At 39.7% G+C, this 27,683-nt stretch overlaps 1 protein-coding gene across 3 annotated transcripts; it reads right to left on the bottom strand.

Moving 5' to 3' along the window:
• Positions 1-366: 366 nt before the first annotated feature.
• nfatc2 (nuclear factor of activated T cells 2) lies at positions 367-27,683 on the bottom strand. 3 transcript variants are annotated; one of them, XM_023341142.1, is made up of 10 exons: positions 27,175-27,683; positions 22,895-23,801; positions 22,647-22,815; positions 17,894-18,096; positions 17,637-17,809; positions 15,335-15,475; positions 12,005-12,060; positions 11,674-11,806; positions 10,881-11,594; positions 367-1,610 (listed from the first exon to the last, which is right to left on the bottom strand). In XM_023341142.1, exons 1-10 carry the CDS (start codon positions 27,230-27,232, stop codon positions 1,555-1,557), a joined length of 2,610 nt encoding a protein of 869 aa, XP_023196910.1. In that variant the 5' UTR covers positions 27,233-27,683; the 3' UTR covers positions 367-1,554. The 3 variants fall into 3 exon arrangements, with proteins under 3 accessions (XP_023196910.1, XP_014330390.1, XP_023196902.1); XM_014474904.2 differs by lacking the exon at positions 27,175-27,683 and adding an exon at positions 24,620-24,999; XM_023341134.1 differs by lacking the exon at positions 27,175-27,683 and adding an exon at positions 24,620-24,999 and having other exon boundaries at positions 10,887-11,594.

The raw sequence follows: 27,683 nt of genomic DNA, 5'->3' as shown, positions 1-27,683 counted from the left end.
GCTGAAAGCAGGAAGCTTTGCATAGGCAGCTTTTAGTACAATGATTATGACTGCAAAGAAAAGCAACAAATACACAGAGCAATATAAACAGTTTTTTGTCTTTAGACTGTGGACAAAACCACAGAGATTACTGTGAAAAAAAAGAAAGATGCCCATTTTTATTTTATTTCACAAAGAAAATTACAAGACCAAAATAGAGAATGTGAATATCAAGGGCCGAAAAATGCCACAATTCAAATAAATTATAAATATAATCAGCAAATATATACATAAAAAAATTTATATATATATATATATATATATATATATATATAAATACAAATAGTTATTAAATGTATAAATAATTTAAATCAATATTAATTACAAGTAGAAAGCATAAAGAATTTGTTTGTTTTTATTCACTTGTTTTAGGTTTTGTGTTGCAACAGAAGATGATTTTGCTACAGACAATATGATTGGTCTGCAGCCGAGTTGGCAAATGGCAAAAAACTGCTGTCTGGATTAAAGTTGTCGACTTGTAATGGAGGACACATAGAAACATACTGAATAATTACATATAGTTTTACCACAAATTAAAACCATTATTAATGCATTACTTATTTATTTAATGTAGTTATTACAATTTTATTTAAATGATTGCCTACATTAATGTTTAAAAGTTATTTATTGGATTGTGGCACTTTTGGCTCTTGATATGTGCAGAGATATATGTAATATTGCATTATCACAAGTTACTGTAACAATTACTATTGCAAAACAAGCATAAAATATTCATTTACTCTGATGACTCAAATGATATAAGAAGCCATAACATCAACCACTGTTTGAAAACAGTGCATAACAGGCAGTGTCACAATAGTTCATTTACAGATTCTTTAAGGCTGTGTGCGTTTGTCTTCCAGCACAAAATTGCACTTAAAATGAGATGATGAGCATGAACGCTTTGGAAAAGCAACAGAAAGAAACTTATAGACAAACTTTGTGCAATTAAGGCTGAAAAATATTACAAGCCACAAGAGAACATTGATTTGTGCTTTATTTTTTGGTTTTGCAATTACCTGTTAGACATTTTTGGTGAAATAGCTGCATGCTACAAACCAGATCTTTGCTATTATAAGGCAAGAGGTGTGAGTTTATTGTAGGAATAGAGCAGATAAAGCTGCTTTATGGACGTGTTTAAGGAATTATTCCCTTTATTCCACTCGTTTCTCTTTTTAGATGGTTTCTGAGGTTATACTTGTAAAGATTTTCATCAAAATAAGGTGCATGTCCCTGTGTTTTCTCAGTAATCCCTAGTGGTGCTGGTGGCAGATGTTACTGGTAAAATGAGCTCCTCTGTTTACAAAGTGTTTATTGCAGGAAACCATCCAAAGCAAACACAGCAACCAGGAGCTGACGTTCCGGTCTCTATGTTTAAAGGGAAACAATGACCAGGAGATCAGATTGTAGGGGGATGAGCGCCACCTTGCTGGAGAGTAGATGATTGCATTGATGCGTGTCTGTGAGTAGCACAGGAAGAGGAATAGGCCGTCGCTTCCTGCTTCGCTCCGTTGTCTATGTCTGACCTCTGGCCTGAACCCCCGTCAGATCCTTTCTGATGATTTCATTCACTGCAAAGCAAATAAAGACAGGAAAATGTTATCTTAGGTAATTGACTTCAAAACACATCCCCTCGGACAACATAGAATGATTTCATTCTTGAAATATGCTGCCAGACAAGTAATCCAGTCTGACGGTTCGGTTCAGTTCAGACGAAACAAAAGCTGCGTTTACGTTGAGGAACCTCTGGAGGCAACCAGCTGTTGCTCAGCCGATTACAAATGCATCAACACAAGAGGAAGGGGGTTGAAATGGAAAGTTTTATAGTGTCGCAGTTCTAAAAATAGGACCACAACATGTGTGTGTGTGTGTGGGTGTGTTTGTGTGTGGGGGCGGGTTGGTCTTGTATAGGGCACATGCCAACAAACAATTACATGTTTTTCTTGTTTCAGGGGGACTTTTTTTGGATGTATTTTTGTTGGTAAAATTAACCCACGTCTTCCACAGAAGAAAGAGAACAGGAAAGGGGAACAACCTGCAGCACACTGCTCTTCCTTCCTCAAGTCTGCTCAGGTAGTTCTGGATTGAGCAACAAAGAATGCCAACAATGCATCACATGTCATCCCACCCCGTCTGTGTCGATCTCTGACGTTTCAAAGCCGTCTGTGTTTTCAAATATGTGAGACTGGTGCCAATGCTCCCAGTTTACTTCGGAAAACTCATTAGGTCAGATGAGTAATACAAGTACTTAAAAATGGGCCAAAAAGTCTTTTTGGCAGGAACTGGAGCCTTTATAAACGCAAATCCTGATTTTGTAACCATAGAGATGAGCAACATTTGCACACCGGCAGCTGAATTGTTAAAATGCAGACCAGCAATTCCCATACTGAAACATGATATATGTAACATTTGCAATAGGAAAAGATTACATATACTTAATAAATCTTCATCCTCATGTGTTCGAAGATATTCTAATTTATAAATTCCCAACTTTAAATATGACCAATATTGTAAAATAAGAGACATAATTGCCATCTCCTGTAGGTATTTCACACATAAACATAGAACATTTTCAGTATGAATAGTTTGTGTAAGCTACCTATATATATTCCTGTATCCAGATTTTGGACTTATGTCATAACAATATATGTCCATGTCACTTAGGAAAATATGGGATATATTAATTTTACATATTTCATGAAGGTTTAATATGTAAACATCCATAAAATGTGCTGTTTTTCTCTTGATTGGCTCTGGTTGATAAAATGGAATCAGATTTTTTTTTCTCCTACCATTTCAACAGCCTGCAGCTGTGATGCACTTTTTGACTGTAATACAAATTCAATAAGGATTAAGGAAGTGATGCATAAAAAGGGATAAAGTAGTTTTTAAATTTATATTTGATATTATTCTGGTGCAAAATACAAACTAGCAAAAGTTCTAATCAGATAATCACTCCACTTAAGCAGTTAAGATAACTGAAAACAATACTTCTCAACAAAGATTCCCTGCTGTTTTTAATTTGTTCATTAAAGGACCAGATTATTTTCATCAACAAATGCCTCTCAAGACGCTCAAAAGGACACACTTGGCTTTGGTTTAATATGGCCTCCCAAAATATATCAGATAATTAAATTAAATCATTTAAAATACAGTTTTGCAAACTTTTGCAAACGATTGAATAAAGTCTATCCAACCAGTTACGACTTTGTCTGCTGAAAATGTTTCTAAAATGGGAAATTTTATGCTCAAAAGCAATGCTAGAAATGCCAACACTGACATTATTCTTACAACTTCCACTTCTTTTACAGGTTGTATAGTTATAGAATCATGTGCAATAGAAAAACATAGATTCTTCCCATCTGATGTAAATTTTGGTTAAGTTAGAGATGAGTCAGTTTGTTAAAATTCAAAGCTATTAGGGTGCAACAGTGAGTCATTTCACTCACTGCTTTAATTTTTTTTTCCAAGGCAGAGGAATTCGGCCAGCTTGCGTACGCTCTATTTAAAGTCCTGATTTCCATATCGCAGAGGCAAAGAGTGCAACTATTAACACTCAATTTGATCTGTCACAGTGACAGGAGAATGCTGTGAAGTTTGAATTTCATGAAACAAGTTTAATGCATCAACTCTGGGAAAGAAAATGCTGTTTCCAGTAGCTACTTACCCCTACAGAGCCACTTATCCATAATTTAAAAATATCTAGGATTGATTTCAGCTAGAATCAACCCAACCATAACACAGACCATTGAAGAGTAAATGTCCGTCATATAAAATTGCCCAAAACTTTCAATTTCTAGTATTTTGTCCTTTATGCTACAATTAATGTTTCTCTTTCCCCATACTCTGTGAAAGTTGAACCATTCAACTTTTACAAAATTCAGCTCATTCAGTAGATGTGTTTTTTGCTATGTGGGATTTATAATTTTTACACTTTGAAAAATTTGTTTTGTTAAATCTCTTTTCGCAATTAAAATACATGATTTGAAATGGTCAAACTTTGTGGACTCTAACTACTTCACTCTACCTTTAGCTAGAAATGCCAATCAAACTCTAAACGGGTCACAACATTTAACAATTCAGTTTTTGAATGTCTTAACTTTTTATAAAACCACTATTTAGTTGCTAAGACACGCCTCCTGGCTCTGATTGGCTGTTTCTGACTGGGAGCAGTTCTGCAGTGCATTTCTTCAAACAGCAATAGTTGCACAGATATCGATCTTTTCAGATTATTACTCATATTTTACCGTCACGACAGTTAACAAATATGTAAAAAAAAAACAACAACATATTTCTGTAAAAGTTACATACTGCAACTTCAAAGCACAAGTATAAGTGGAGTCTGAAGTCTTTTAGACTTGGAACTTAAATACTTTGAACAGTCCAGGATCTGGTCTGAATGACTGTTAGCTTGACCTTAATATTATAATACTTAACTTTCAAAACAAATGTTGCTCTGATTGCTTATAGGTATCCAATACAAGCCCAACTCCAAATATGAAGTCAAATATAACAACAAAAATTGTCTTTAAAAAAAAAACAACTAATGAAGGCTCCATTCACCAGGCTAATATTAGTCTTGCTGTCCTTCAGCATCTCCTTGGTTTGCTGATCCTTTGCAGATGGGAAACTGAACACAGAGCTCACTTTATAGCACCAGCAGCATCTGAGAATCTCAGAGACTGTAGTGACAGCCAAACTGGGCGCTCTGCTGTCGTCACAACATCAGCATCCCTGTTTATTTTAGAGCAGGGTGGAATTCCCTGTGACACCCAATGCCTTAAAGGAACTTTCATCTCCGCAGCCGGGCCACAGGATTTTTTTCCTGAATGTGAAGCGGGCCTTCGAGAAGCAACAGGACCGCTGCAGATGGGCAGCACACAGTGCGGCTTTACTAGGCCTAATGAACAGTTGGCACGGACCGACTATTTGAGGGAAGCCAGGGGGAATGCTGCTCTGTTCAATAGGCGAGTGTCTGGCTCCTGGGTTATGAACCAAATAGCTGCGCTGTTTACAAACCAAGGCTGGGTAGAGAGGGACATCCTGGACAGAAGCCGACTCAGTTGCTGTCTACTGCCTGGCACAAGCTGGAGTGTGTATATACATGCGTGGGCGTGTGTGTGTGTGTGTTCAGGTTTTCAAGCTACGTGCTGCGCTGTTAGTATGTGTGGCAGATTTATAGGTCAAGTATGACTCGATCAATCTGAGAAAGCTTTATGAGGCAGTGTGAAGGTGGCCGAGCGCTGACACTAAAGGAGAGAAAAGCAGAGATAAGGGACAGTAAAACCACAAATCTGGTGTCGACATCTAAAGGGCAGAGTTTAGACCGAACGCTGCTGCTGTGTGTTTATATTCCTTCAACTGTATGGTCTGTAAATAGATCTATTTAAACAAGAGTGTAGCTTCATAGGAATGCAAATGCGAAACACAGAAAAAACTTATTTTATAAATTTACAGTTTTCATTTTCCTCAGATTTCCTTCAGAAATACCTAAAGCTAGAACAACATGTTACTCATTAATAGAGGAGATTTTTAGTACGGTATTCAGACTAATCAGCTCTGATAAGCCGTGCTTTTCTTTAGCTCTCAGCAGTAGCAACTTAATTTGATTCTTTATTTTTAAAATATTTTCTATCAGAAATAAAACCTCATAAGGTGATCAACTGACATTCAACCTTCCTGTCTTGTTGAACACTTGTTGCAAACTGGCACCATATAAATAAACTAGACTGAATAGATCTAAAATAATCTTAGCTATTAAAAGAGTTACACTATATTTAATGTCTTAATAGAAGAATGAAAATATTCTTTATCGTCCCACAGAACGAAGGCGTTGAAGAAGTGGGAGCATGCATATTCACACAAAAGGTAAAATGTATATAAAAATAAGAGACTGTACAGTAAGGACACATTTACAACATCAGAAAAATTATACTATGCAGTTATTAAAAATTACATACTCAGATTAGAAGTATTGAGCAGGTTCCTTTAGAGAAAGAAAAATGTGCATGTATATATAGTATGTGCACATCATAAAAGACTATTTACAAGAAGAGGGACATGCAAATAACAGCAGAGTCATTAAGACTCATGGTTATAAAGCTTTACAGCTACTGGGAGGAATGATCTGCGATAACAGCAACTTTGTGCATCTAGGACGCAGCAGGAAGGAGCTCTGTTAAAGTGGAAAATGTAATTAATTTTATTGTTTTAACTGCTATATTCTTACTTCTTTAATTTGAGGTTATAATTTTGCAGCAAGATCAAAACCAAATGGAACAAAACTGGATGAAATGCAACAATTTTGCCATTTTCATTCACAGAAACAACAGCTAGCCCAGCTGCAATATCAATAGCAAAGTCTTAGAAGAAAATAACTTCTCACAGCAAGAAGAAAAGCTATGAAAACTAATTCACAGGATGCCTGAAAGCATGTGTGCACCGGTTGGTGAGACTGTCACCAATCTACGTCTGACTGTGATATGTAGCTGAGAAAACCTTCCAAATGGGACGGAAGTGAGGTGAGACTAATGTCGGCCCGCCGGACTGTTGCTGTGTGCTTTATCTTTCTGCCCTGATCTCCGCTTGCTGGAACGATTTCACCTGCTCCACTGCCTCCTGGCTTTATTCCACCCCCACTAAACCTGTCACTCCCAGCCTTTGCAACCTGTCAGTTATCCCATTTTTTTCTTGGCAATGCAAGACATCCTTGAATTAATAATGTAAAGGGAAGTCAGGCTTCTAAATGTTTTATTTTGGTGACCAATTGTAACAAATGCTGCTAACCATGTGGTCTGTTCTGCGAAGCAGCTGAAGGGATGGGAACCGACGCGGGGGCTGCAGGTAAAACACCCTCTGAGTGGCAGAAACTGGGGTTCAGAACGAAAAACCAAACTTTTTAACACTTACGAGTCACAATCAGGCTCAAAGGAGATGTGACAGTTTCTCAACCACAGTATTGTGACGATACCAGGATGTGGCATCTCTACTTTCTTTTTTTCTCTTTCTAAAATGACTAAAGGCTGTGACACTTGTCTTGATGAGCAATGTTGACAATTTCACTTTGGTGAAAACGTCTTTGATGGTTCTAGGAACAAAACTTGATACCTTCTGGCCAAACAGACGGGGATTTTCCTGATTATTGTTTTTGATATTGGGAAGTCCCTCTTATCTTTCTCATTAAAGCAGCACTGACAGCACAGAGATAAGGCGCAGCCATCCAGCTGCTACTGGATGACTGCGCCTATATACTGTCATCCTACTGCGAGGAAGACAAGTATTTTCAGTAAATAGATTTCTAATGGGCCTATTGACATTAAATTCACACAAAATGAAACAAAATTAGTCAGAAAATCAAGATTTAAGTCACAAAGTGAAACACTTGAACAAAATAACATAAAAGAGAGCCATGAAAACAGATTAAATGAGTCTGCATGTAGGAAGCAAATCTAAACCCTATTAGTAGAAATTGATATAAGACAAAACATTTTGATGGCAGTGGCTACTGACCAATGCATAAACATCTTAGTATTTCATTTGGGCAATAATATGGAAATCCAGAGCAACAATAATCATAGTCATAATCAGGTGCTTCTCTCCAGGTTTTTGACAGAAACGTGAAAAGATTAATCAGAAGAGTTGGTCAAGAGCAAAAGAGAGTACATCACTTTAGCTCTACACGCTAACTGCGCAAGACTCCACTCCTGAAGAAAAGACATTTTTAAAGCTAGCAGCAGACACCATGATAAACCCATGAAATACTGGGTTTATAGGTTTGGTTCATCATTTTTTCAGAAGAAAAATTCTTACAACCCCCCTACACCAGCATACAGTACAGGAGTCATCATGGTATGCGTCTGTGTTTTGGCACATGGTTCTGGCAGACTGGAGATAAAGAAATGTCCTGGGATTAGTTTTTTTAACAAGACAATTATCCCAAACGAAGCCAAGGAAATTCTGAGCAGGTTTCAGAGCTAGAAAATATAGCAGCTGCAATGAACGGCCCACACAATTGAATCCCATTACAAACAGATGAAAACAACAAACAATCTGAAGAATGACTCAAAAATAATTTTAAAAAAGCATTAAACATGTTTCAGCAAGCTTGTTTAATAATTATTTCCCTGTGTCATACTTAATTACACAGCGTAATCTTTGTATGAGTATATTGCTGTGATCAGTACCAATGTGACGTTGATGTGTTTAATTCTTATTTGCCCTGCTGATTATGGCTGCTGTTTTCAGAAGTAGTTTTCCAGAGTTCTCCAGGACAGGTGTAAATGTTTTTTGAATTTAGTCAAACGGAAGGAATTGAGGCTTTGGAAAATTAGATGGAAGGATCAAAGGGGAGACCCAGTTTTACTGTTTCTCCAACTCCTTGTTAATTCACAGGCTCACAGTTCTGTTGCTGTTTACTGTGGAGGAAAGCCCTGCAAGCCCCATCCAAAAAACACAAATTCCACTGCTGGCTTTTTTTCATTTTTTTTTTTAATGCTGTTTCATTTTTTCCACTGAAACACACAAATACACACAGCTCCTTCCCTTTTCCTGCAAACCACCCTCCGCCCTCCCCGCTATCTTACAGGGAACGGCCTGGATTTTGAGAGGGCAGCAGCTGCAAATAAGAATTTCTTGTGCCAGATTGGCAGAATCCTGTGGTCGGAAAAAAAGCTAATTCTCTGGTGGGCTCCCCCACAGGACAGAGGGGCGTAAGGCCAAGGAGAAATCCGGGCCAACTATAACAAACAGGGAGGCTTTCCCCAGTTCTCCCAGGCAGCACGTTCCACTGTTTGACAATGGTTGCCATGGAAGTTGTTTTTCACTTCATAACAGTGTCAACATGTCCAGGCGGTCAGCAGAGTGACACTTTTTTCTCCCAATGGCTCAGTCTTTGGCTAGAAAAATAAAATAAAAGCACATTTCCTGCCCTGATGTGTGTTGGTGTCAGGTGAACCAGTGCAACCAGCAGAGTGATCAGTGGAGGATGGCAACCAAAAACGAAAAGTGTTACTTAAATATATTTTAGCATTTAGCATCCACAAACATCAATAAAAGCAAACGTTAGAATTATTTGTGGACAACAAAAAAATATAATTTCAAGGGGGGGACAAAAATGTTAAATAGTTTCAAAAAGTAAACATCTGGAAAGTGTGATTAACTCAGCTTCCTGATTTAATACATCATAGAAACAAACAGTGTTTTTTATTATGTCAGTTTTATATATTTAGATACAAACGTTTCTTTACAAAATTGCAAGATTTGTAAAGAATGGGGAGTTTTCAAGTCTTGCCAAAAAATTAGATTTAGAGCTTAATTTGATTTGATCTAAACCATTCCATAGTAGCTCTGAATGGCTACTTGAGTTTTTTGCAGTCTTTAACTGGTTTTCTTCCTTGATTGCCTTTTGTATAATTCCATCATTCTTCCTCAACTAATTTGTCATTGGTGTTTCCCCTCTTGCATCTTTCCAGAGCACCTCCTTCTGCTCATTTGTGACAGAATCTACACGGCTTGTAGCAAACTGCAGAGAGGAGTATTTTAAACTTCTTTTTTCTGAATACAACAATATTGTCAGTCTGCTGTCAAGTTTTACTTAAGACTTTTGCAGCTCTTCTTATGTAACCATGCAGAACATGCCTCAACAACCCTAAGCATCCTTTTCACGAGGCTGTTTTCAAAACCAGAGTGTCTTCAGTCAGATGCCTATTTACAATCAATGTAACACAGACTGCTACAGGAGATCCTTCCTGTCCACAGCAACTCTTTAACGGAAAATTGAGTTGCAACATTTAATTTCCCTATTAGATTAATAAAGTATCTTTGATGTTGAATTGAATGTTTAAAGCATTAGATATTGTTTTATAATCTTACACTGATCTATCTGCTGTGGTTTCTCATTTTGCCTGAGATCAATATGTGGTAGATGAAAAACCTAAATCCTGTTAAAACACTTTCCATCTCAACCGAGTGATAAAGTAGATGGTGTGCTGCTTTTCAGAGCCTGTCACTTTACTTTCAAAGATAATGAACCTTTAACTCCAAAACAAGGAAAGGCTCCACCTTCTGCCTGCTGCTGGATGTGGCCAGACATTAATTCAGTCAGAGGGAAACAGGGTTGACAAGCGCAAGTATAAACATATGACTCAAACCAGCCATTATTTCCACTTTGGATGGATTGGTTTAACAGTTTTTTTGTTTTTTTTTTTGGCTTTGTTCAGAGGATACTATGGAGCACAGATCGGAGCGACAGATGGCGCAGACACTGTAAATATCCTTGAATTGTTCTTAAGAGAACTCATATCGCCGCTTCTGGTTCTTATCATCCATTTCTTTCAGTGGCTTTGTCCGCCTGCATCATTTCACTTGAGCTACTCATTACAACACTCACAGGGAGCAAAAGGCTGGACAATCACTCTATAACAATGTGCATCATAATCAATATCAATAAAATGTTCAATAATTTCACTGAATTCTGATTCAGAGCCGCACAGCATTCTGGGGGATGTAGGCAGATTAAAGCTGCTCAACCTCTCACAGCCAGCTAAGCTAGGTGGGTGGCATCAACTAACTCACTCACTCTTTGGTTACCTAGCAACAACTTGTTGCGTAACTGGTGCAGTAGGAGTTTAAGGTTTTGCCACCGCATCTTATAACTGCTTAAAAATAAACAGCAGCATGGAAAACTGGATGAAACAGGAAAGGTCACACCACCAGATTTGTAGTATTTTAAATATTTAAAACAAAAAACTAATCAATAATTAATGATATCAACAGACATGACACACTTTGTTTTTCTATCAGCATCGTGCAGTCCTACAGGGAGCGTAAAAGCAATAACTTACACTCACCATCATCTAGGTAGGCCTGGTCCAAGTTCTCCTCCTTGACCGTCACCCTCCTCTGTTCTTCTTCGGTAACCTCCATCGGCTGTGTCCCGGGCGACACCCGGACCTTTTGGGGCTCCTTCTGCCCAAACGGCTGCTGCTGCTGCTGGATGACGGTGGGACATGGCTGCTGGTGGGTCACCGCTGCCTGGGCTTGGGGGTGTCCAGGTGAGTGGGATCCAGCCTGCGGAGGGTAGTCATCGCAGAAAAGGATCTGCTGGTTATCAGGCTGAGGAGGAGGGAGAGTCTCCGCGTCTCCAGCCCTGAGCAGGTGGTGGTTGGTAGGGGAGAACTGGATGATAGATGGGTGCTGGCCTGAACTGATGGGACCTACAGATTGAGCTGGTGAGCCTGTGTGGACCAGCACTGACCGGTGGGGGTCAGGTATGATCCCGCCGGAGTGCCACGTGCCTGGGCTGCTACTGAGGCTCTTCCCACCTCGAGAGTAGACAATAGCCGGGCTTTGCTGCTGGAAACGCGCGTCTTGGTTTGGAAGGTTGGGGCTGAAGCGCTGACAGGAAGCCATGCCGGACATTAGGCCATTGTCTGGGTGAAGGATGCCGCGAGGGTTGTGGTAATAGGATTGAGGCGATAAGCCCAAGATCTGAGGAATACCAAAGCTCATATTTTGTGCTTCATATTCATCTAGAGGTTCTGTCTTTATGGCAGGAGCTGAAAGATAAAGGAAAAACAAATGAGACAATGAAATGTCTTCAAAACAAGAAAAGAACCCAAAGCCCCAGATCCTTACATGTCAGTGGGTTGAAGGTGAAATGCTGAGGTTGACTGCGCTTCCGTTTGCCGTTAATAACGTAGAAGTTCACTTTGACAGGTTGGCATATGGATGTATCATGGTAAGATGGCACTTCCACAAACAGCATGCTCTGCAAAATAATTTTTAAATACGGTTAATGTTTTACCAACGGTTAAAGAGTCTATTGGTCTCTTTCTTTAGCATAAATCCAGATGGTTCATAAATTGTGAACTATCCCTTTAAATGCCAAACATATTTAAGCTGAGCTCCAACAGAAAATGTCCCATAGGTGGAAGAATTACTTATTTAACAGATGTTTAATACGTACAGGTTGGCTCTTGTCTTTGTCCACCGTTGCTTCCATTTCCCAGAGTTGCTGGCCATCTGGAACAGAAGAGAAAGTAAAAAGAGAGTTTGTGAGGTTTGTTTTCTGAGAAGCAGTTCTACAGTGGTGGGAAAAAAACATTTGCCTCTTTGATCACATTTAAATGTTCCAGATCAAGCCAATATTACACATAAGTAACAAATAACCAAGTAAACACACAAAAAATTCAGTTTGACAAAGATATCAAAACTGACATGGCCACATTTGAAAACAAATGGCTTCCCCTTCTCGTTATGTCATTAAATGACACATCTTTGAAAACACTTTATGCCTTAATCTATGAAAATTCGAGACGATTCCATTGACATTTTTCAGTCTGGAAATGATTACAAAGTTATTTCCACGCTTTGGGGACTCCAGTGGACAACAGTGAATTACCAACAAATTAACAAAATATATAACAGTGGTGTTCCTCCCCAGGGTTGGTTGGTTTGCCAAATTAACTAGGTGAGATCATAAAATAATCCAAACGACTAAACTCACGTTAGATGTTTAACATTAAACGTGAAGCAACAATAACATCCTTGTGGGAGGTCTGAAGTAAAAACCACGGCTGACTAAAAAGAAACACATTTCCTAAAAATAATTTAGATGATCTAAATGGCAGTCTGTGGACTGTTGAGATTAAAGTAGAATTTATGTCTTCCATAAAACTATCAGAACGTCATTCCAGGAATCAAAAATGGTGGCAATAGTTTGGGAAAGAAGAGCCTGGCCATCAGTTTGTGACCTAAAGCTCAATCTTACGCAGCTGGAAAGGATCTAAAGCACACCAGCAAATCCACCTCCAAACAACTCAAAAAGACAAAATTAAGGTTTTTCAGCATCAAAAAAATCATTGATGCTGTAAAACCCACTGGTGTGGTCAAATTAAAACTATTCTGCAGAGAAAAATTGGCCAAAATTGCTCCACACTGAGACTAATTGCCAGTTTTTTTTTGCAAAGATTTGATGGTAGTTGCTGCTTGCAGGGGTGGGACAACAAGTTTTTAAGTTTATGGGACAATTACTTTTTCCACAGAGGACCAAGTTGGTTTGGAAAGCTTTTTCTTTTCCCTTAATAAATAAAATCCTCCATTAAAACCTGCATATTGTTTTGGTTAAACGTCAGCTTGAAGATGCAGCTTGTGCTTGTAGATAAAATATAGATGAAACCACTTCCTGTCCCACCAACCAGCACACTTAGAAGCAGAATTTGTAGGTCATCTGAAACACACTCATTCAGCAATATGACTGAAGAAGATATGTTTGTTTGCTGCTAATGTTAGCTAGCAAAAAAGAAAAATCGCAGGCTTTAATGTAGTAACAGTTGATTTTACACAGGAGATTTAATCTATAAAACAAGTGGTGCATTTGAGTGCAAACACACAGAAGTGTTGCAGGTTTAGGTGGGAAACCCTCAAGCTACAGATTGAAAACACATGGATTAAATGAGTCAGCAAGAGAGGGGGATTCCACACACACTGCCAACTTTTTTTTCTTGGTCTTATTATTTTTTTTCATGAGAAACTTTCTCCATTTCTTCTGCAAAATGTGATGACCCTACTGCTCTGTTGGCTTTGGGAATTGTTTGAGTTCTGTTGCAGTTCTTCTCTAAGGGAGACCCCGATTCTTCCCTCCTCCACTAACAATTACCTCTGATGGGAGGAGGGCTGATGGACCTGGAGAAAGAGACTGAGTTGCTTTGGTTTGGCTCGGGATGCAGTTATTTCCCAAATAAAGCTCTCTCCGTCCAAAGACAAGAGTCAGGGGAGCTCCAGCCAGATGCAGCTGTCACTCATTCAGAAGGATTTCACAGCTGGACTTGTTCAGAACTTTGTGTCATAGAGAAAGTCTCCAAAAACAAAGGCAATCCCTCTCTGTAAGCTTTCTCTTCTGATTTCCTCTCACAATTTCTGTGGCGTCTTGCAAAACAGCAGAAGGGATTCCCAGACAAGAGAAAAAAAAGTAACTAGGACATAAGGTTTGCTGAAAAGTTACTGGATGTAAAAAAAACAAACAAAAAAAACATGCCACAGCAATCTGATAAACTAAAATAATCAAAAATACAATCAGAAGTATACGTAGACTTATCATGAGCATGGATGTCATATTAACTTGACACCCACCTGACATTTTGGTTCGCTTTCCATTAAGAAGTTGCAACTAAACTGCATCCCTTTTGACAAGCTACTGGTATCACTTTGACTGGATATCAGAGTCCTCTCAAATCATTTCGGTTTGTTACCAAAATTTTAAATGTGTTAAGCATAGTCAACAAAATGAATGAATGTGTACATGTAACATGTCAATCTATTTGTCATTCATCCAATTGATTTCCAGTGGAGGAGCTTCTGATTGGAAGACGTTTCTTGGATTTCTTTCTGGGTAAAATAGTTTCCTTGGAAGCTATACAGAATTACATCACTAGACAACATAATCTCAATAAACTATCAGTTCTCCTTATTCTTAGCTTTCGAGCCAGGACTTTTTCAAAAGCTTGATTATGGGTACAACAAGTTTACAATCAAAGTGCAACTTGGTTGGGTAGGGTTTAGGTTTGAGAGAGTCTGGAATAAATCCAAGATTAATTTAAACCTGCTCATCGAATTCTTATTTGATTTACAACTAAAACCATAGAAAATTATGCCCTTTTAAACAAGAACATGTCAAATATATTGTAAAAAATACCCAATATTAATTTGACAATCAAACAATGATCAATATATGCAAACTCCTGTTCAGACCTGCAAATTGTTCTATCGTCACCTAGAGGTAAATAGACTGTGCTAAACAGAGATACAGCCCAGAGCAATGCAAGCAGAAACAAGGAAACGTAATTCTAAACAAAGTTCAAACCATATGCTGGTGCTTGTTAGAGTAAAGGGAACAATGACGTTACAACTGATCTTCACTGCTCATAAAAACCAACTGAAATCCTTTTTATCAAAAATGTACGTGGAAGGTTGTACTGTACATGACACAGAATCATGAACAGTGCAACAAAAGGCCCCTTTGAGTGATAAGATATCATGGAAGTCATTGAAGGGTAATAGGAAGTGAGGCTGCAGCATCATCCTCTTGATCATGCAAATAACTGATGTTATCCTTTACACAACCACGGGTATGAAAAGAAAGGCAACAGCGAGGAACTTATTGCACAAACACAATGACTCATTAATTATGCTTGCTGGTTGCGGCGTTACTGTGACACAACGTTGTGTAACTAGCACAGAGAGGGGCCTTAAACATTTTACAGACTCCTCCATGGAGCTGGTGTTCTCGGACACTCACCGTGACTCTTCTCCAGAAAGATGACCTTTGAGTCGGAGCTGAAGTTCTGCCCAGTCAGGATCATCTGCTGGCCGCCCAGGACGGAGCAGCTGTCCATATCCTGCTTCTCCACCATGGGAAGCTCGTGTGCAGAACGCTGAGCTGCAGGGACACACAGAGGGGTGGTGTGGAGCTTTTACTGCCTTTCCACTACAGTCACTTTCTCCAGTGGGAGGATTTCCTTTGCTTCCCTGATTTATATGATTGCATATTAAATATCATTTATGTCTGTGGACAGATCAAACATGAGAGCACATCTGAACAAAGCGTTTTTATTTTATTAATTTTGACCACACTAATATGCAGTGCATTACAATCTAATCCAAGCATCAACTATTGATTAAAATACTCTTTATATAGTGATCTGAATGACAGTATTTTAACATGTTCAATGCTGGTTTCTAACTAGGGGACAACTACAGATTTCCCCAGAAGTGGTGGCGGTTTACAATAAAGAGATTATGCTGAGTCATTCAATAATCAAAGCCATCGCTGTAACTGTTGGCAATTTAAATGAGTCAAATCACAACTTGTGCTGCTTATTAAGAGGAGTCACTACAGCTTAGAGGTTAACAGTTTAGATGTTTAACTGTTTTATAGGAAGGGGCTAAAGAAAGTCTGATAAGTCTTTTTAAAAAGTCTAAAGATGCTGCACAAAAAAACTTGTCTAACTTTATATTCTTTATATTGAACCTCTAACAGTCATGGTTACCCAGTGAGGAAAAATAAATCCTTTTAACACTATTTGTACAGTTAATGTCACAAATAGTTTGTACAACTCAAATGAAAAAGATACAAATTTTAAAAAAATAAATAAAACCATAAGCTAATAATCTGCAGAAGTGCATTTTGTTTGTAAGTCTGATAAATGTAAGCTAGCTATAGCTAACTTAGTTAGGGCTAGCTTAGGTACAGCTAGATAAGCAGCGGCTATTACCTAGCTCTAGCTTCTAGTTTAGAAACTTTGTATTCTTTATATTTAAGCTCTGATACAGTCTTGTTGTTGAAAAAAATAAATCTTCTTAAAACTATTTCTACAGTTAATGTAAAAATATTCTGTTCAGCTTAAATGAAAAACAAATGTTAAAAGTTTAAAAGGCCCGTTCCCCAAGCTAATACTCTGAAGTAGTACATTTTGTTTGTGTCGCTATCACTTATAGAGTACTTGATTAATCTGATATAAAAAGACTCAGTGGCTGTAGTTGGATTTTCCTTACATTATTTAGCAAAAAATCTAAATCTGCAGAGAAGCTACAAGCAATCTCAATGAACACATGTACAAAGAAGAAGTTGACAAAAAGTTGACAAAAAGTTAATATGCAGCAAAAATAACACTGAACATCACTAAACAAACCCCACAACTGTTGTAAAACATGGTGGTGGCGGCACTGTTTTTTTTTTTATTCAATTATTTCAAAATGCTTGTGAGGTGAAGCAGGGTTTCATCTTCCAGCACTACACTGAGACCAGCCATATATTTAAATCAAAAATAGTATAGCTTCAACAGAAAAAAACTACAATAAAAGTTTTTTTTCTTACATCATTACACAATTTTTAAACCCACAGTATCTGAAAAGTCCATTCAGACTTTATTACTTGATTACATAGCGAAACGTGATACTCTTTAAAGGAAGTTGTATTTAGTGACAACCATGTGATCTTTGAATAAATTTGTTCCCCTTACAATGTTACAAAAAAAACAAAGAAGATGACATGGGCAGGCTTGCTCTGACTCAGTGTGTTTATCTGCTGGCACAATAGAGACTCATGCAGCTCCATCACTCTTCATCTGTTTTGCAGCAAACACAGTATTGCAAAAATTGTTCCACGAAATGAAACGCAAGCAGTGCAGAGAGATTTTTGAGTCATGACTTTTGTCAGTAACAGAAGCATATCGCAGGCAGTTCATCACACCTGACAAGTTGTTGATCAAAGGTGGATAAGGGGACCTTTTGTTTGAGTTGAGATTACATCCAGCACCTTAATAACTCTGTGTACACATGCATTAATGTACCCAAACACAAACTTCAGAACTGAGTAAATACAAACAGGTACCTGCAGCCACCACCAGCTGGATGGAAGCCCTGGTTGCATAAAGAGGCGTTTTACTCTCAGGATTCTGGGCTATCAGCCCCACTCCAACTTCATCTGAATGTAGGTAATGAGGTTTACTTTAAGTTTTAGCTTTACCTCACTGGGCAGGTTCTAATAACCAGCAGAAAACCCATGAAAAGTATAAATAATACATTTATTGATAACTTACAACACTCGATGGGATGCGAGGCCACTTGCAGACAGACGTCCTGACCTCCAGGCTGAAATATGTGCACGCGAAACACAAGTCGGACCCGGGTGTTTTTCCGACCGACATCCGTCTCGCCTTTCCTCAGCTCGATGTCGGCGTTCCTGAGCTTCAGGATGCCAGCGCAGTCGATTCTGTGGGAGGAAAAATGAAACAACGGCATTGTGAGCAAACCTGGGGGAGGCATTTTTATACCGATATTGTTGGGTTCATCTCACATGGCTTTCATGTTGTTCTTTGGCTCCAATGGGATCTCCAGGACTTTGGTGCCGTTGATGATCCTCTCGTAGCTGTTGGTGGTGACCGTCTTGCCGGTGATCCGGTGAACTTGATAAAAGGCGTGAGGCTTCAGGATGCGCTCATCTGCGGTACCAATAAAAATCTGGAGGCCAACTGGATCTTTGCCTCTGTAGCCGTGCAACTACAGACACAAAACACACACAGTCAGCACTGAAGCATTGCCCCTTCTTCTGTTAACTGATGAAACTTAACAGTAACAAGAAAACATCTGGGCTTGATTGTTCTTTTCCCTCTTATGATTAGATAGCAAGCCTTTTTCAATAAAGAGAAGATCTGTTGTCATGTTTGATATTAGTGACTTCTTGATTACCAATTTTGCATCAAACTGCAGCTGTCAGATGGCCTCACAATTTACTGGATAATTCCCTATACATGGTATTTTATGATTTGCTTAATAGTTGTGAGACTTCGAAGTCCTGTCACTGAAAAACAAGCTCAAACAACCATCCATCGACCACCATGCTTGACATTTGGTATAAGGTGACGGTTACAACCCTTTTAAACTGATTTGAGGTTATTGCATTGTGTAAGGCTGCTATAATTCATGCCTTTACAAAGGTTTTAACTCTAATTAGGGATTTGTTAATCAATGCATTTAATCTGTACCTGATCACTACTTGTTCTTTTACCTAAATTATTCATGTTGCGATGCTTATTAAAATTTAAGAATAGCAAGAAATTATACTTGCATGTGTACTTTGACTCCAACCTTACATTCAAGTTATTTACACTGGATAGCAGATGTAACAAGATCATAATCATGCCTAACTTGCAGACTTGGCAAAGTAAGTGACACTGTACTGACAAAGATGCTACTTTTAACATGAGTATTTTCTGAGGAAACCTGCAAAAACCACAAGGTGTGAACTTGCATCAGAATGCTGTTTTTGTGCAAACTGCATAGAGCATGACCCTTGCTGCAGAATGAATGAGTGAACTAGATTCTAAATGTTGAAGCAAAGCTGACTTACAAGAAAGATTTAATCAAACCTAAAAGAAAAGTTTTATTTCAAGTTCTCTTAACTTTAGAAACAATCTCTCCAAACTACCATTTGCTCTGGTGGTTGTAACCATGAAACTTCAAAGAGGGGTTCAGTGTCTGCAGAAACTATGGCAACGTGAAAGCACGCATTCCCTCCATCTCCAGGTGGACACACAACACGGCGTGCAGGAGTGAACTGCAAACACCAAGGAAGGCGTGAGGAGTCGGCCGGTTGGCATGGCAGCGACAGGAGCAGTGAGTCACGGCAGCGAGCGAGTGGAGGAAAAGTAAAGTGGACTGCTCAGAGAAAAAGGCAGCAGAGGGAGTGGAAGAGAGGTAAAGGAAAGTTTAGGCAAAGTGTACGGCCACGGATAGCCAGGTCCGGCTGTTCTGGCAAACCTGGCAGCTCTGACCTCAGGCGAGTTCTTCAGGGACTGGGCGGAAAATGGAAAAGGAGCAAAACAGTATAGAAAAGTTGCCACAGTAACGCGAAGAAGAAGGAAGCTGAAACTATTTATGGCCACTACGGCCGGCTGAAACTGTGCCACAACCAATTTGTGTTTTCTTTCAGCATTAGGACCGTGACCGACATTAAGAAAACTTTTTCTTTCCTCTTGAACTGCAATTACCCTAACGACAGGAACCATTTCTGTATTTTTTCTTCTTTTTTTATTTTCTCATGCCTTGACAGCTTTCCAGTACCTCAACTTTGCTTCCTAATACAAGAGCTGCACAGTAAACGAAACAGTGTGAAAGAGGAACTCAAAACTACATAAACACAGATCTGTGTGTGTGGTTAAAACCATGAGACGAGGATGCAACACAGACAGCTATTTTAGGCTGGAAAGTAGAAAAAAGAAGAGAATTCAGGTCAGTGAGAAACACAGACTCTTGGTTCAGTCTTGAGGGTTGTCCTGAGTTGGTTACTATGTGTCATACTGTGTATCTGAGGTTAGAGCGTCCATCTATGATTTGTTTAAGGAAGTGAGAAATGGCATCTTGTGTTTTCATACAGCTGGGCAACACTGATGCATAACGAGTTGTCACAGCAACGCTGCCTGAGTCGCACATTGCTCATATATTTCAATAAACACACACAACATCATGAAGTAGGAAGTAACAACACACTGAATTAAAGAGTCGTGCAACTTGGAAAAGAAGATTAAACTCCTTTAAATTTGTTCACAATTTGGCAGGTTAGAAACACAAACTTCAGTTGATTCTTTTAGATTTTAGACCAAGGAGTAACACATAGCCGCAAAGAGGAGGGAAAGATTTACAAATTTTTGCAGTTATACTCAGCCCTCCTGACCTGACACTTGGTAGAACCCTCTAGCTGCGATAAGCAGCACATCTTTGAGTTTATGTCTCTACCAGCTTTCAACATTTACAGACTGAAACTTTTACCTGTTCTTCATTTAAAATAGCTCAAGCTTAGTCAGACTGAATAAAAAACAACCGTAAACAATAAGATTTCTGGTCTGGTCTTTGACTAGGCCAGTTTAACACATAAATAAGCTTTGTTCTAGGTCATTGCATTTCAGCTCTGGCTGTAGGTTTTGGGATAATTATCCTTCTGGAAGGTGAACCTCCTTTGAACTCTTTCCTGATGAATACAGGCATTATCACAGCATAATAGTGCCACCATGTTTAATGTTGGGGCTCATGTGTTCAAGGTGACGTGCACTGGTAATTTTCCTGCACAGGTCGTTAAGTTTAATTTTACTCACATCGGAACAGAACACCTTCTTCCACATGTTTGCTGTGTCCTCTACTAATGGTAAACTGCAGGGAACAGAAACTTTTATGGCTTTCTTTCAACAATTCAACAATCGTGCCACTCTTGCATGGTGGCCAACCTTGTGGAGTGCATGACTAATGAAGGTAAAGTCAACAAACTCTTCCTCCTGGGATGGACCTCTACAGCTCTTCCACAGAGACCATGAGTCTCTTGGCTTCTTCTCCGATAAATGCTCTCCTTGTCCAGGCTGCCAGTTTAGGTTGCCATGGTTGTGTACAAATTCAGGTCGACGGTCGAATTTGAGACTCGTTATGCCAGGGCGAGGATGGTTTTCCAAATTTGAAGGGTCCTCCACAAACACACAGACCTGAAGGTCAGGTCTGGTGTGTCCTTTGCTGCCCACCCTATCCCAAGATGCATTGAGGGCCGAATGGTAGAATTTTGTTCTTGTAAAAATGGCGGACGAAGCAGGAGATAGCACAGGCGAGGGGTAAAGATTAAAATATACTAAAGTATAGCGAGACAAAAAAGAAAAGCTTAACGCCATTCTGCTCTCAGATTTTTGTCATTTTTATAGATGTGTTATTTAATATTAATTTTTTTTAAATAATATTTTAATTCATTGATTTTACTAAAGGTTGCAGGGGGTATTATGTAAAATTATCCCTTCATTAAAAATAAATAGGGAGTGTTGCTTTGATTCTTTGATGAATGTTTGAGAAATTTTTGAGTCTCCCCTGGCAACCATTTTGGGGAGGAGGTTCCACGCTTGCTCTCACAAAGCTCCGCCCACTTCCACAAAGCCCCTCCTCTGAGCTGCAGTCCCCAAGCCGAACTTCTGTCCTACAGAGCAGCCCATCCTCACTCAGCTCCTCCAGACTAGCGGCAGCAGCAAGTTGCAAACACTTGGCGAAACTGCAAATCTGCTGAGTTTATCATACAAACTTCTTCTCAACAAACGGAAAAAGTTAAAGAGCGTCTATAAAAGTCGAAGCTTCTTAAAGAGACAGAAGCCAATTTCAAAGTGTTACCTTGCAAAGTCAAATTTGGTTTAAGTTATGTTTGATGCATACAGCATTATTATAAGAACTGGAGGTAACTTGATGGTACTTGATTGTGCTACAAAATGGGACTATGTGTCTGGAAAATACATAATATTGCCTCTATAATTAAAAAGATTAAACCAGCCATAAAAACACTCAGCAAGATTTCAAGCTCCATTTTTACCACCTTGTATTTAGCACCGCCGATGTTGCTAGGCAACAGGACATACACTGGGGTATGGGCAAGAATAAATCTGAAGGCCAGACAGTCAAATTTCAAATTCCTGGTCTTTGAGGTTAACAAAAGGCCTTGAATTTGGACACACCCAATGTCTTGGTATGTTTGCATTGGTTTTCACTTTGAGACAGAAGAATTAATAGCGATATACAAGATGTTCAAAGCTTGGGATATTGCCTTAAAACAGGGGTGTCAAACTCCAGCCCTCAAGGGCCGCTGTCCTGTAGGGTTTAGATGTGCCACAGGTACAAAACGCTGGAATGAAATGGCTTAATTACCTCCTTCCTGTGTAGTTCAGTTCTCCAGAGCCTTGCTAATGACCTAATTATTCTATTGAGGGGTGGTGCAGCAGAGGCACATCTAAAAGTTGCAGGGCAGTGGCCCTCCAGGACTGGAGTTGAACACCTGCGCCTAAAAACCTAGCCCTGGTGTAAACTTTCTCCCTGACTAGTCTGATGTGTTCCTTGGTCTCCATGATAAGGCTTTGCTCAAAGAACTGATTTTTAAATTACAGGTTGAATCTGAAATAAAAATCAAAAAAATAATTGTCCTTTTACTTCAAGTAAGAGCACTACATAAAGCAAAGTACAAATAAAACAAAAACTTTCACTATAAATATTTTCTGCTTAATGGAGTTGTATTGGTGTATTCAAGCTTTGGGACATACCTGCACCACTGGATGTCCTCCTGTGGGGGCTTTAACTGCGCCCCTGCTTCCCTCCGTCTCATAGTGAGCCCTGTGGTGCGGCTTGGGCTGCACCTCAATGTGGAGCTCATACTGGTCTGTGCGACTGGGAAGGGGCCACTCCAGTGGTGGGGCTGTGGTCAATGGGAGGCTGCAAATGGACAAAGATGATTAGTTATTCATGTTGAAAGACATGAGATTCAAAAGTTCCTGGTTTTTCACCAACTTACCTGCAGAGATTGGGAACCAGCGGCTTGGGCCAGATTGATGGGATAACATAGAAAGGCTCTGCAGCAGGTTTGGTTTTAATGTCCTGATCACAGTAGTTCCCGTCTCCGTGATTCTCTGGGATTAAAGCGTAAAGTTGGTTGGAGGTCTTGACTATTTTGGTGGGCACCATGCCTGGCTGACTGCTGCCAAATCCATTCACGCCCTCAACAACGTGTGTGAAATGAGCTCCCGTGTTGGGGTTCTCCTGGCCGCTGTGAGGGGACGGACTGCGGGACCGCTGCCCAGGTATCAGCCCCGGATTCCGGTACATTTCGTAGGTGCGCTTGCCCTGCGGGGAGGTGGAGCGCGGTCGGGGCGAGGGCGAGCGTGCTCCCAGGCCGCCGTCTTCTCCAAGGCTGGTGTGAGGGGAGGTACCCGGGGAGGTGCGTGGGGAGCAGGTGTGGATGTTCTGCATGCGGGGGCAGAGATCTGCTGGATTTGGGCCGCTACTGGGTGAAACACAGGGGGACGCCCAGGGCGAGTAGCTCTCAGAGTGCCAGCTGGTGGAGGAGTTGCTGCTGGCGGGACTCAGGCACTGGGGCTCACGGTAGGCGAGGCTCTCATGGCCGGGCACAGTGAGGGTGGGTCTGGGGCTGAGGTTCAGGTGCTGGTTCGGCAGCGAGTCCCGGCCATGACTGTAGTGCTCTCGGGACGGGGTGATCTCGATCCGGGGGCTCAGGGCCAGACCTGGGGGCCGGGTGTTGTCCAGGTAGTTTCTGGCCTCCTGGTTTTCGTACCCTGAGAGAACTTCGGGGTTGAGGTTGGAGTAAGGGGAGTTGCAGGACTTGATCCTGTACTGCTCATCCAAAGGGAAAACCTGCTCAGATTCAGGACGGAGGACCTTGTGAGAGGCAAGGCCAGGGTCATCTGCAGAAAAAAGGATCACAAGATATTAAGTACAAGCAGAAACCAATATCAGATGAGAGCTGTACAATTTATTGAATCTTAATCTTAACTGCAATATTAAAATATGCAATAGGGTTGAAACAATTTATGGTGATGAATCAATTCTTGAAATTGTCAACTAATCATATTACAGACTCAATAAAAAGTAAATTGCTCAAAGAACAACACGCTCAGAGCAGTAATTAATCCAAAATTATATAAAAATATAAAAAATATATACATTATGCAGATCAGTTCCTAAAAGAATCGTTAGTTGCTGCCTTAATGAGTAATATCTCGCCTGCCTCATGCCATCCGGTAACTAATAAATTTAATGTGTGTATTCAGACTCTGCTTGCTAATAGTAAATTTGACCAGCTGATACTTAATCTTTGTGAATAAATGTCAGGAAGGGTGATGAGGGGATTATAGTGATGGAGGAAAAAAGAGAGCAGTGAGGAAGATGTAATTACATGTTTTCCAAATATTATATATTTTCCAAAACAGAATATTTTCTGAAAAACCAAAAAATACAATATTTCTTCCTCTCCAACTAAACAAAAAACTAAATACATTAATATGTACTTATCAGCTGAAAGCACAAGAACTTTCTGGCATTTTCTCTCACATGGCTTCTTATCTGATCCCACATCAACAACAAGCGTGTCATATTTGCTTCCTGGTTTATTTTTATATTCTAATGAACAGACCTTTACAGGCCATATGGTAATCAGCCACAAGCAAAACAACCCCAGAAGAAGCAGAGGTCAGCTCAGGTCAACAAAAACCATCGGACAAACCTTGATCTCCTGCAAAGTCGCTGCAAGGCGGCTCATATTCAAACAAGTACTCAAACTGCAAATCCTCATCAGGGCAATTGGCTCGACTGAGGTCTTCCTCCAGATCCTTTTCGTCGTAGAAGGAGGTCATCTGTCTGATTTTCTAAAAATGATCTACCGACTCCTCTGGGAGCAGAGCTGGGGATGTGCGCGGCCGGCTGATGCCAATTTGGTGTTTGAGCGTCAAATCCCGCATCTGATGAGCTGGAAAAAGGTGAAGCGGCGCACAAGTTTCCTGTTTCAGTTCTCCGCGGTTATTTTCAGAAAGAAGGCGGGTCTATTTACGAACTGAGCAACAGAGTGTGAGTTTTTTTGGGTTTTTTTTTTTTGTTTCAGTGCATCACCGAGGCCCCCATCACGCCACCCCCGCCTCAGAAGATGCGTCGAGCGGCAAAGAGCAAAAGTGCAAACAGGTGTTGTGTCGCGCCGACGTCCCCCTCCCCGTCGAAATGCGCGTCTATTCTGTGATTTACGGCAGCATTTAAAGAGATGGTGCATTCAAAGTAAGCCGGACATTGGGGAACTCTACATTAAAACGCCTTAAAAGTGATTAAACATCGTTTCAAATAATAAAATATAACTGAATGATATTCAGCATATTTTACATAACACTCTTGGCTATAATATGTGATATATATCTTGTTCTAATCTTACTATAATGGTACATTTCAAGTCTCTGATTCATTCTTGAAAAATATTACCAAACTAAGCTCTACTATCTAAAGCAGGAAGCTGAAAATAATTATTCATACTTTTGTTTTTCTCCATTGTTGGGTTATTATAATGGACTTCTCACATGTTGAAGTAAAACTTCACATTTTAATCCAAATGCTGCTGCCTGGCTTCCAACTAAATTCCCCAAGGTTTTGACATATGACTTCCTGTTTATTTTGGAGCGCAAATAAATTGTATTTTATTGACTTGGAGAGCTCTTTGTATTCTATCAGAGGGCTTCTGCACTCATAGGTCCCTGGCAGAATGGGCTCCCCACACCAATGGGTTCTCTTGTGAAGCACTTTCAGATTTTAAGTTTTATTAAATGATAAAATATATCTAAAACAGCGGTTATACTGTCTATTCACTGATTTCACTGTTTAAAATCAATTACACTTGAATTACTGCATAATAACTATTAATATGTTTGTAATCTAAACTGCTTTAAGCAACATTTTAAAACAAAGAATTGAGCATGGGCAACTATTGTTGCCATTAGTGTTGCTTTATTGATTTAGAATGGACACCTACCCTAATATATTTTGTGCCTGAAACATAAACACTGAATATTACTGAAAATGTAATGTGATCTGCTGATTTACTTCTTATGTAGTGATATTTTTTCATCCTAAATAAAACTTAAGCTTTGTTGACATGGTAACTGTGCCAAAAATAGAGCCACGTAAATCTTCATAGTAAGAAGAAATGCAACAAAAACATTAGCTTGCTCAATTTATATGTGCTTTCATTTAATATGTATATAGGATTTCTTAATTGGGAGATTTCTGATAACTCTGATTTCATTTTTATATTTTACTTTTACAGTAAGAAGCATTTTTTTAAAGATTTTTTAAAGCATAGAACTGATTGATGTTTCAAATTTTATTTAATTAAGCCAATCTACAGCAGTAAAACTACCTGAAAATTATCAAGAATGTCAAAAAGCTTGATTGAGACCTGGTTGAGATTTGGTAATATAAGTCGATCAAACCATTTAGAGCTATTTTTAAATTGATTATGTGCAAGGTGTACTTGAACGCACCATGCCGTTGCTGCATAGAGTTATAAAACATCGTCTAGATGCGCAAGGCAGAGTCTTGGCTGGTGGGGAAAAGGTTGAACGATTGAACTCTGCTCGACACAGAACACCAGGAAGCGAATTAACACCTCTGGTCACCAGAGGAGCGATCTGCGCCTTTTGACTCACGGCCTGGTGCTGCCCCCGGGTGTCTGACGGGTTGTAGCGGCTATCAGCGGAGCTTATCGCGTGTCATTCACCTGTTGCAAAACTAAAAAGGCATCTGTAAGGGTATTGCAACCCACAAATATAGTCGTAAGCTTAAAACGTTTCAGTTTCATAACTTTTCCAAACATTAATGTCTGCGTTTGGATTGAATTTCGTAGTCAGACGCTCCTTGTTGACAGAGGAGAATCTCGGGTTCTCCTCGGGGTATCCCCGGATTTACGCACGACGCAACAACACGCAGCTACACCCCTTACACCCATGGCTGCAGAGGTATGTGCTCTGTCAGCAGTAACTCCTATCTATGAATATACTCATATTTAATATTCTCATTTATATTGATTTTGGTTTATTTTGAAGCATTTTGTGCAAAAACAAGAACAATTAAAAGCGAAATTTATCTCCAAAGCTGGCTAAAAGCAGAAAATCTGTCTTTGAGCCATAAAACGTTCATACAAAACAAATTCCAGTTCATCACTTCAGTCATGCTAAGCTGCATTTACAATAAAAAAAAATCAAATTGATTGATTACCAGATAATCACAACACTTCAGCAGTACCTTGATCCATGGACCTCATCATGTGGTACTGCGCCAGCCTCCAATTCTCTCTAAACATCTGGAGAAGAAAGCGGAAAAAAGGAACAATACTAAAAAAAAAAAAAGTATATATATGCAGTAAAAATTACTCTCCCTGAAAAAGCATAGCACAGAAGACGTTCTTCGGTTAGATGTTGCGAGGAGAGAAAGAAAAATCTTCGTTTATTGTTTAAAAACTTAAGGCGGCGCAAAACTCCCTTTCAGAGTCAAAGAGCGTGCGTCCGCTTCGGCTTCAGTAGCGGTTCTGCTCTGAGGTCCCCCCTTTCCTCGAGCTCTGTGAGGATTACTTAAGCATCGAGAGCGGCTTCCTTCCTCGCTCTGGGTGTTTATAATGCTCCCATGCTGTAAAATAACGGGATTCCCTCAGTGTTTCCTCCTGTTTGTGCGCGTTTGCCATGGAAACCTGGAGCCGGTCCATGTCCGAGACTCAGGGCTTTCCTGCAAAGCCCCACACTCAGGAATCCATGACG

This window comes from Xiphophorus maculatus, chromosome 1, assembly GCF_002775205.1.
Source record: "Xiphophorus maculatus strain JP 163 A chromosome 1, X_maculatus-5.0-male, whole genome shotgun sequence".
NCBI lineage: Eukaryota > Metazoa > Chordata > Actinopteri > Cyprinodontiformes > Poeciliidae > Xiphophorus > Xiphophorus maculatus.
This window is presented reverse-complemented; position numbering and strand designations above follow the sequence as displayed.